Source organism: Clavelina lepadiformis, chromosome 8, assembly GCF_947623445.1.
Source record: "Clavelina lepadiformis chromosome 8, kaClaLepa1.1, whole genome shotgun sequence".
NCBI lineage: Eukaryota > Metazoa > Chordata > Ascidiacea > Aplousobranchia > Clavelinidae > Clavelina > Clavelina lepadiformis.
The window spans coordinates 17185419-17196870 of record NC_135247.1 but is presented as its reverse complement, the minus strand read 5'-3'; the positions used below and the strand labels follow the sequence as shown (position 1 = coordinate 17196870).

At 37.9% G+C, this 11452-nt stretch overlaps 1 protein-coding gene across 1 annotated transcript; it reads right to left on the bottom strand.

Moving 5' to 3' along the window:
- Window positions 1–4897: 4897 nt before the first annotated feature.
- LOC143469341 (adenosine receptor A3-like) lies at window positions 4898–11452 on the bottom strand. Its single transcript, XM_076967003.1, has 6 exons — window positions 7596–11452; window positions 7214–7504; window positions 6958–7097; window positions 6708–6867; window positions 6164–6266; window positions 4898–5891 (listed from the first exon to the last, which is right to left on the bottom strand). Exons 1-6 carry the CDS (start codon window positions 7915–7917, stop codon window positions 5726–5728), a joined length of 1182 nt encoding a protein of 393 aa, XP_076823118.1. The 5' UTR covers window positions 7918–11452; the 3' UTR covers window positions 4898–5725.

Genomic DNA, 11452 nt, shown 5'->3' with positions numbered 1-11452 from the left:
CCGTTGATCAGCTCTCTGCTGATATGCGCGTTTGTGGCGTAGAAAAAAGGCGGCCAACATTGAACGCCTCCGCCTAGATTGCTGTTGTTCTAATGGCTCAACGGCGCGCCATATATACGCGCGACCGATTGTTAACATCACATCAATTTCGCTCGTCTAGAATTTTGTAAACGCAGATTACAGCTTTTCCAGTTTTTCTTACGCACGAAAGCGGTCTTAACATGCAAGAATTGCCTGAAATGTTTATTTTCAGAAAAAAACTCGCATGCCACCAATTCTAAGCGAGGTGTCGGGGGCAGTCGCACAAGGTTAAGTGCGGCATCTTAAACACTTTGATTATGCGATTAATCATTAAAATTTCCATGGCTTATGACTATCCGCAGAAATACGAATGTTATAAAATTCGGTCATTGGGTGTGCCACTGCACCACATTGCTTAAATTTGCGAAGTGTCCGCGTTCAGCCTAAATTAAGGACCGATTCGTCACGATTCAAAACGATGTTAAAAGCCTCATGGATTGCAAATATCATCGATGCATATGCAGGGTTGTATACACTTTCTTATTATAATGTATTTAATTGCAACTGTCATAATTCTGTTTGAACTAAATTAGGAAACCTGTTGTTATTATTTGCAATATTTTTTGATGAATAAGGACAAGTTCACATCAAGTTTGCCTTCGGTTGCAAAAAATCTAGCTATATATTTTGCAATATTCCTCAGCAGTTTTTGACGATGTGTTATTTACATGGGTATAATCCATAATTCATGGGTTATAGCAAGAGAAATCTTTGTTTTTTGATCTTCTAAGACCTAAGTAAATAGCATAAAAGTAAACATTTTGCGAAAAACTCAACTGCGGATAGAATTTATTGTGTTTTGCGTCATCAGCTATGAAGGAGGTTGTCATCGTCGTTTAAAATACTGCAGTCGATTTTCCGAAATCACAAGACAAAAACAGACAAAATGAAACCAAACTGAGCAATCATCGGATGCACAAACACGAAAAATGGATTTATTTTTGTGAACATTTTCAGAAATGTTCTTAAAAAGTCGGTTTTCGTGTTTCAGAAAATAGGCGCGATCTACTTTACCGTGTTGTAGAAATAACAATACGTGCTATTTATATCGCAAATAAACAACTTATTTGCGACAGGGTCGTGGCGTTGGCGAAAAAAAGCAGCAAACGTAATTTCCCTTTTCAAATCGACTGCAGTTTTAGCTCAGCAATGAATTACCATCACCACTTCACCGGTTGTCATTGACCTTGACGTCACTTGCGCATTGACGTCATACGTTATTGCGACGGTTGCGTTGAGGCGAATTTCAAATCAACGGAAATCAATCAAAGACAGAGCCTTAATTGTCATTAACCAACAACCTGGATCTTCAGTGACTTGAGTTTTCAACGGATCGCCTTTGACGCTCCCCCCCATTACCAACGAGCCCATTCTCTATAGGTGGTTGCAATCGATACCAATTGGTCCGTTTTATCTGTTTCATCTTAAAAATAAAACAAAACCTCTATTCACTGAAGAGCTGTTTCGTTCGATTTAAACTAATTATGCCTGGGCATTGTCTACTGAAAGGAAACGAATCTGTGCGTTACGTATCGTTAAATTTGACACGTGATTTACTGCGTGTCGTTACGTAGTTTACAGTTTAAACAAATAACTGAATATATAGAAGAAGCTTTTTGTGAGGTTTGGTTTGAAAAGAAAAGAGAACAAGAAAAGCTTTCTTAAAATTTCTCGCTGAACAATAACCGATTTCTGTTCTCCTAATTGTTCTAGTTCCCCAAAGCTCAACCCTTTGACAGAAAAAATATTTATTTCCATTTATCATGATCGGTTTATTACGTCATTCACGTTGAAGGGATCGAAGTCATTTACATATATAGAGATGGGATTGGCCATTACAACTGAGACTAAAATTGAGTTTTGTGCAACCAGGTTTGCCGACGACCAACCGTTTGTTATGGCTGTCCTTTAAATTTGGTTAAAACGGAACACGATTTACAGTTTTACAATTTGTGGTCGATTCGGGTAACTGTTGAACTTCAAGCTATAATGTATATGTAGGCGCCTATGAATGTAATTGTAAAACATGATTGTGGAGTCTACGACGAAAGACGAGATATGAGCGATAGGTCGAGATGTCAATACAAGCACGTTTTGTGCCCAAGATTAACGTCTTAAACGAAGAATTTTATCAAGTTATTTGAAAATTACGCTGATATTTATTTAATTATGAGTTCTGTATAGTGTTTATACTGATGCAATAATTTTCACAGAATCTCTATGTACTATATCTGTTAAAAGATTATCTGTACGTTTCAAGTGTACATTACGGCTTTTCTTGTTATTGGCAACACCAACTGCAGGCCGCTGGTAACAATAGTTCCTGTTCATTTGAATTGAATTGGAAATTACCTTGATAAGCTGAAGAAACTTTCAAAATGATAAGACGTAAAACATATATAAATTTTGCGCGTTAACGTCTGCTGAAGGTCAAACATGCATCTTGCTCCCTGTCACGACACTTTGCACCATCTAGCGACAAAGTAGTCTAGAGATGAAAGGCGTTATTTTCTAGACTAGAATCTGGTATAACTGTTGTTTTTCGTCGTAATTTAAGCTTGATGGTTTGTTGACTTGTTGACCCAGATTTGATGTTGGGGCAGGAATCGAGCTTCCACCGGGATGTGACGTCATCCAGATCGTGAGCTCCGCGTGGATTGCAGTAGATGAAGGTCTTATTTGACGTAATCTGGAGTTTACTTTGCAGCACAGTAAACGAATTATTGCTCGGGATGATTTCTCCAAGCCCAAAGTCTAAGCAGTTGATTTGAGAACAAAGGCTTGCCAGGGGCTTCCACCTTATTGCGGACCTTGTGGCGGCGGCTTTATCCAACGAGACACTTGAGTGCGATGGCTACAACCGGCGAAGGCTACAGAGCTATATAATATTTCAACCGAAATACTACTACTGTAGAATCGAATATGAAGTCTGTACTAACTTAGAAAAGTAGTTTGACTGTAGGTTTCCTTGTCATGTCGGCTACACAGCGCATAATTATTGTTTGTCATGTCACAATTACACATGTATATTTCAAGTAAATTGTATTTTACGCGACCAGCAACGTTACATACACTGTCTGCTCCTTCGCTTATTTCCCTTTTCAAAGGGAAATTTAGTTAGAAAATTAACTTAACGTTGTTTGTGATCCACATATTAAGTTGTTGTTTTTAATGAAAATAAGTGTTTAAAGAATATTAATAGCTATTTCCACCACAAACATCACATTATCAACACATTTTGATCGAGCTCATCGCAAAAAACTCACTCGCATTTTTTATTTAAAATGAGGGGCAAGTCCAAAATCAATCTAAATTTTGACAAAGTTGGCGGCTCTTATTACGTCACAATAACAGAAACAATAGGGATGACTGGAGAATTTGGATCAAGTATGAATAGAATGCTTTCTTAGATAGACAAGTAAAAAGTAATCGATATAATTATAGCGTATACTTAAGCGTATAACAGGAACATTTTGCGTTAAATAAGTCTAAACTAGCTTACGGTCTTGGCTGATTGCTCTAGCCTGGTCCGGTACCGGACCGCTTTGCCACTTTATGCACTGTCATCTGTGACATTCCTATGCTGAGAATAAACATTACCTGCTAGTAGCCATCTATTTTTGGAGACGTATTCCATCCAAAAAGCCCTAATTAGTACATCATACCTAATGCAAACAAACTCCAATCATCAGACATATTTTTACAATGTGACGTCATAATGACCGCCATATTCGTCATAATAGATGGATATATTCGCGGTACAATTTTGGAAATCACTGCTTAACCATCACATATTATTATCAAAAAATCCTTTCACCAGTATATTTACTGACAACTACTCTTTGATTTGCCAACTTGTTATGGACTTACCCCTCACTCAACCATTCAACGAGGAAGAAATCAGACTGATTGGCGTTCTTGTATGAAGCATTTATAGGCGAAGTCTTTATTAGAGGTGATTAACCAATGTCAAAGGCTTCTAACGCCTCCGACGTTATTAACTTTATTTGCGAGAGTAATACCAACAAATACTTACAAAAAGCGAACAACAACAAATTTCATCTCCAGCTTTTATAGGTGAAGTCTTTGACATGTCTTGCGTAGCCCATTTTTTAGCAAATTATATAAGAGCATATAAGCTGCGCAACGGAAAAGCTTATGGCTCAAATTATGTTATTAAGTATAGGTACCTGGATGTTTTGCTGCTGGTTATTTAGATGACTTCAACAAGCCGCTAGATGGCGTATAAGTGCTGTCTTTTTGTGAGTTTGTTAACTTCGTGTTTGCCTGAAATTGCTGCTTTATTGGCTACATTTGCAGACAGTTGTTTGAGTAAATCGATATTTTATTTGTCCCAAATCACGTTTATAAAATGCAAACTCCGCTATAAACAAATACAAATAACGTTTGTTGTCTATCGAACAGGAATTCATTGTTCCTTTAACGCTTAACTTCAACGTCATTATTTAAGATTTAAGTTTTGAGATTTCACTTGAATTCAGAATAAAAGTTAATCTTTGAGCTCAAAATTCAATTTCGATCAAAACCTTGACTCTTAAACGAGTAAAATAGAATTCCTTTTAGCACAGAAATTTTACCTCTTTGACCCATTTAAAAGTTAAAAGAGAATTGCTGTCTCACGTTATGCCTTGCCTTCTAATAGGTGGAATACTTTTAGTTACATTCGTTATTTATTAAGCTTCTTAGTGTTTTGATCTATATCAGTTGTGATTCATTTCAGAAAATGCGAGTGACATGATATTGAGAGAACACCATTTTGTTTTACTGCAATTCACTGTGACCCAAAAACAAAAAGTTTGCAAAGAAGTTTGTTGGTTTATTAAATGATGCAAAAACACTTGTCGGGAAAGAAAAAACAAACGAGACAAATGTCACCAACAACCTGCCTTAGATGTTTTTTGTTACCTCAAGGTAATCTGATGACAATTTGATGCACAGGAGCTTTACTGGAGCAATAGCATGTTGTGCTAATAGCTTGTGCTAACAGCAGATGGTATCACTATTACTGGCATTAGGTGTATTTGTTAATTAAGATCATGAGCTGAGCTGTAAACACTTCTCGATTCAGGTAAACTCTGCCAGGAAAATAATCAATTAGAAGTGACTAACCAATGTCAAAGGGTTCTGCCGTCTCCAAAGTTATTAACTTTATTTGCCAGAGTAATACCCACAAATGCTTACAAAAAGCGAACAACAAACAAATGTCATCTCCAGGTTTTTGTAGGCGAAGTCTTTGGCATGTCTTGCGTAGCTCATTTTTTTAGCGAATTATGTAAGAGCATATACGTTACGTAACGGAGAAGCTTATAGCTCAAATTATGTTATTAAGCATAGGTACTTGGATGTTTTTCTGCTGGTTATTCAACAAATGTCATCTCCAACAACAACAAATGAACTTTTGCTGAACGACAAACACATGTCATCTCCAGCTTATATAAGCTGAATCCATTTTTACACTGAAATCAAGTAACTCTTTGCCAACGCCAGTTTGTAGGCTGAATTGACAGTTTAATGTAAGCTCAAGCCTCGTCAGACGTCACTCTTTCTCACGTCGTTTCCAACTTATGCAGCAATATTTTTTGAACATCTCCATAGAAGCGAATAGTAGCCTGGAACCACAAAATTAGCGCGCAATGGTTGTGGTCAACGTTGCCCTTGATCTCGCCGATGTAGATTTCCCGTCCAATCTGTTCCTGTTACAACACGTCACTTTCCAGCTTGCCAGCATGCATCGAACAGCAGTTTGGAACTTGTCGTCCAACGCGCTGTACACAGCCACGTTCACGAGGCTGATAATTTAATTAATACCAAGAGGAATTGTCGTTAAAAGCATCAAACAAATTTTACAAAAATTTTCGTAAGATTGCTTGTAACTGTGTCATCATCACCTTTTATTAAGTCAAGTTTTGTTGTGTTTTTCAAGTTTAAATCGCAAATATATAAATAATTTATAATCGCTATACACAGAGTCAATTGCATTCTTTGCTTCAAATTTCAATTGCGAGCAGTACACCTCCGAATATACGCCGTCTTTTAAGACTGAATATAGCATAGAGCTTACCTGTTTGACATGATGATATAAAATGCTATCATGTATGGCGTTCCTACTGTATTGCAGTCAAAGTACTGGGAATAACTCAACCCAACCACAACGCATAAAGGCACTGAAACATAAAATTGGACGTTATAGACTCTGTGTCCTTCTGGGCTTCATATTAGTTTTCTTATAATATCTCTCTGGCACATCAGGTGTGAGTACGACCGTGTGAGAACGTTGCAATGATTATTTCCCTGTAGCGCTTATTTTACAAAGCGGTTTTGCAACCCTTTTTGCACCAAATATTTCGCACCCAAAAGTACTGTTGATGGCGGTTTTTAAGCGTTGAAGTGAATTTGGGTTTTTCAAATCCTTAACGTAACACTTTACCTTGCTTCTACTTGATATATGAAGTTTTTCCGGCCGGAATGCTGTATATAAGCTATATATAATCTTCGTACAAAACTGTGGGCAAATCCTTTGTTCGACCCAACACAATCTTAACGAATGTATAGGCTTAGGCTGGCAGGCATAAACATCTTAATAAAACAAGATAATCCTCACTTACGTAAAGTTAAGGTGAATCCAAACTGCATGATGGCAACCGCTTTAAAAGTTTGAAATTCCTTCTTGATCATCTTATGCTTCTCACGGCCATGAACGAGGTTCGATTTGGACAAAGTCGAGCTTTTCAACACCAGCCCAGCCGTGGCGATCATAAATATGGTCTGTGAAACAAGATGAAGATGCGTTATTAAATTGACCTGGTTGGCTTTGAAACCACTGACACAGTTTAAGTCATGCAGCCCGGTACTCACCATAAGCCCGTATGGAATCACGAGGAAAAAAACAAGAGCGACATAGGCGGGAGCATTTTCTAGGTGGTTGTAGTTAAGCGCAGGGAAGAACAGGAAGGTGAAGTGATAATACTCGAAGAAGTAATACTGAGGAAACCAGCCTGGAATCAAAATTAAACTCCATGGTAACCAAATGTGTATTTGCCTTTCGCTTGCGCATCACACCTTCAGCTAACCTCTTTTGACGAAATTCTCAAAATTCGAAAACATATTTTACCTGGAATCGACGCAGCAGCGATGGAAACCAACCAGACAATAACGAGAGCGAAATAAACTCTCCTTGTCGGCTGCGATCTGTAACGAAGAGGGAAACCGATGGCGTAAAGACGCAGCACGGCAAAAAACAAGAGATGATAAATTGATGACGTGAATGTGAAGAGAAAGATGCTTGCTCCAGCGATCGCTTGTGGGGAGTTACTCAATGCCCACTGCGCCTGATCCACTTCCACTCCTGTCGAGTTCATTGTCCAGGCGTAGTTGGGCAGGGCTACGGCAAAGATCTGTATTCCTGTTTATACAAACAAACCAGGCAGGTTATTATCGAAGGTCTACATTTTTACACGAGCATGTTTGCAATAGATGCAAGGGTATTGAAGAACCTGTTAGAATGTCAGCAAGCGCTAACGAGTTTCGGCAAGCGTCGACTTTGGTGGCTTTGTGGGATCTTGCGCGATGTATTCCGACCGTAATAACCAACAGGTTACCGGCAATGATGAACAAGCCAAGCAAGGTACCGAAAAAAACGAACAGTACCGACTGTGAAGATGCGCATTTATCGCAATTGTGTAAGGTTGTGTTTGGACAAGCTGTCAAAGCGGTCGGTTCACAAATCCCCGGCGCTCCGCACAATTGTTGAAGTTGAGGACCCGTAGAGTTGAACTGCATGGTTGGCGCTTCGGTGAAATTCCCTGAACCCTCCATCTTGTGTTATGTGATGTTTATGTTGATTAATTCAACCTATTTTTTCCTGTAAAAACAGCTGAAAGAACAGTATAGACAGTAATAATATTGTTTAAAATATGGTTCGTTCTCTTAATTGGACCCGTTTTAAATAGACTTTTGCGAAGGACAAATATCACTTTCCAAAGTACTTATCTCTAAATAACTATTTTAGTTTTCGCACATCACAAGTAAATGTTGTAATATGTGTCAACCAGAGTTAGTTGTTATAGTATCAATTAAGCAATATGCATACTTCACAAGCAAGCAAACACAAATACCAGAATTGCCAATTTAAAATGACGAGTTGACGTCACAAAACTTAAATTCTAAAATGTTCTGCATCATCCATAGCATATAATGCGTCGTTGTACGCTACTGGATTGTAAATAAACGTGACCTCATCCGTCTGATTCGAGATTCGTTCATTAACTTATGTGAATCATTTGCTTACATGTCATACAACAGCTTGCTTCACTTTAGATTACGAGAGAACCTTTATGAACTGGTTTGTTTTTGACTTCTCTGAAACTTATTTTCTTTTCGATAATGACGTCTACGATGCGGTAATCCTTCTGTTTTGTAAGCAAGCAATCCATGTCTGTCTGTCACAGTAAATAACTCCTAAAAGCGACCGCCAACTGTTTTAAATCTTGAATCATTGCTCAAATCACATAAGAGTGGTTGTTAATATAATGTCTAATATATATCGCCTTGTACTATCTCGTACTGGTGGAACCAGATCAAGTGACGTCAAAGGCAAACGTAATCGTTGAGGTGCAAAACGCAAATGCAAACTTGGTCTTACGTTCAAGTGTCATTGATTTCCGAACATGCTTTCAATATATTTCACAGGAATAAATCGTACGTCTAAAACCTAACCCAAATCTACACTTTGATCTAAATCTAACCTCAACTAGAACCTAAATAGCTAAAATTAACTTTTTGCGTATACTTATTCACTTACAGTCCGTTATCTTTAACAACGGTTTACGGCTTACGGTGAAACAATCACTTTCTATCCGAAGATGCGAAGATGAAAATTTTAGGCTCTTGTTGAAAGATCTGCAACGTGTTTAAGATATTTCCAACTAGTTTTTTGTCCTAACTCGAGCGGTTTAAAACCTCTGCCGCTCGCCTACGTAATGCATGATGATTGGACGTACTGCGTGCGTATCATAACGTCACCTACCGATTTTTACGTGAGACCGCGTTTTTCATCATTGCATGACGTCACCTTTGTATTTCCCTCAGGCCGCACATATTGTATCATTTTTCTTCACACAATGTATCGTTTCCTTGACAACAGAGCCTGTATGTTGTCGCTTGTTTGTTTGGGAGGGTATTTCCAAATCTCAAAGTTGAGCAAAAACCTTATATTTCGTTCCAATTAATTAATTAATTGAAACCGACTGAAATTTTGGCGCCTTGCAAAGGTTTAAGGGGAAATGTCGGGAAGTCTCCATCCACATTATCTTGGCATATTTGGTGAAAACGTGAAGTGTCTATTCTTGCTGTGAGATTAATATTTATGATCTCAGTTTACGTCTCTATTTGTATCTCTGTTAAACTTTAATCATTTTTCGCATTGCACCTGTCATTCAAGATACGGGGAAGGCGCTCGACTATGCAGAGAAAAAGGAAACTTTTGTTTCAATTTATCTTTTACGTTTATGGACAGAAAAATTTGTCTCATTTTAATTGTATAATTAATGCGCTTTGTTTATTGAAGCTTCGCTATAACTTCATGTTTCTATCCAAACAATTCCAAACAGTATAAACCAGTCAAGCGTAAAGTGCTTAAATATGGAAAGCGCTTTCATCCGATATCAAGAAACGTGTCATTTCTAGACTTTAGTCATCGGCGTTTAAAGCGATTCTGTTCAAAAACTGACATTTCTCTCAAAAGGTCGCGAAACGGTTTTTATTCCATGTTATGAATAATCAACTACTGATATGTAATGCACTAAGTTTTTCGATAGTCTGGATTTCTTAAAAATGCGTCAAGTTATCAAGTTGACGTACTTCCGGTGAAACCCACCACCATTGCTACATTACCCCTGACGTTTCGTCGAAAAAATGACAAAAATTTGTCACGTTTTGGCTGCAGCCTGCCATTGCTCAACTCCACGCGTCTGCAGTGTTTTTATTCGAAATTTCCCTCCTTTTCTAAAAGCGTCATCACTTTTAACTGCATTAACTTTTACTGCATGAACTATGTGTTAATATCTTATACACCATAGACTTATTGTCAATTTTGTTTGAATTGGTTAACCTTTTTTATTGCTATAACCTCAACAAAAACTTATTTTATTTTTTAACTGATCATGTGATGCAAAACCCAAACTGTACAGGCTTCATCTGTCTATTTCGTTGATGTCTGCAACCTGAAAATCATGCACTCTTTTGTTGCAAATTCGCTCTCGTTTTACCCCTATAACCGGGGTTGCCATACCGTCTTTATTTCTAAGATTTGTCCTTATTTTGAAGGTCCGTGTCTTATAAAATATTTTTGTCCTTTTTTCTAAGAAATGTTCTTATTTTCACTTGCGTTCTTATTTTCGTCTTATTTTTAGGGCAGAGGTTTGTATTTTGGGCATTTTGACACCTTTAGTATACCATTTTGTACCAAAGAGATACAAAAATTGAGAACATGCAAATAGTATCTCGTTTTTTTCATTTTCGGAACATTGATTGCTTTCTCCTGTTGTGCACTGTGTAAAGTAGTATTCTTCTTTTGTTTCTTAGTCGTCCTTATTTTTGAGTTCAGACCGATGGCAACCCTGCCTATAAGCCTTTGTCTTTGCATCACGCTGCAAGCTCGTTTTCCGCCTAAGTAGCGTCAGTCCAATGTAAATAGGCGTCGCAAAAACCTTCTTTCTCGATTATCTACTTGCAATGTCAAGCTGGTGCTACTTTACCTCGCTGAAGTCGGTGAAAAAGTATCAGAAGTTTTACTTGCTTCCAGAATGATAATACTCATCGCGACGCCTACGGCAAGGTAATTATTAAGAAGAAACACTTGAGACATTTAATCAGAATAGTTGTAATGATCAGGCGCACACTTGAGATTGCCATTTTCTTGTTTTCCAGAAATTTAATAGTTTTATTTACAAAATCGGTTTCAAAAGTCTTATCTGATTCTCGTTTCTGGCAGTGATGAGAATTTTTTTCATATTGCGTAATTTTAACCGAAAACAGTTCGAAAACGTTCCGTGTCACGTCATTATTCTACGCGATATTACGTGAAGACTAGTAGGCTTACCCAGCGACGATTAGTAGCATGTGACATATCACGTTCTCCAAACACCAGACGCTCAGTGGTACAAGTCGCGTAATGCCGTACTTATTTTAGACGCTGTCGAAATGTCTTGTAGGATGTAATACAACTGAAAGAGAGGAAACTTGTAAAATCAACAGCCTATATGTATACACAGGAAATTGTTAGAGCAACGCGCAAATTCTGTTCATTTCTGAATGTGCACCTCTTTCTCGTGATAGACAGAGTAAAACGCGA

Bases quoted from the DNA above. Each gene is read 5' to 3' on its own strand.
- LOC143469341 (XM_076967003.1), bottom strand. From the start codon at position 7,917: ATGGAGGGTTCAGGGAATTTCACCGAAGCGCCAACCATGCAGTTCAAC. The intron at 7,505-7,595 runs GTTCTTCAATAC...TTGTATAAACAG, and splicing joins GCTTGCTGACATTCTAACAG to GAATACAGATCTTTGCCGTA. The intron at 7,098-7,213 runs GTAAAATATGTT...TTTTGATTCCAG, and splicing joins CGCTGCTGCGTCGATTCCAG to GCTGGTTTCCTCAGTATTAC.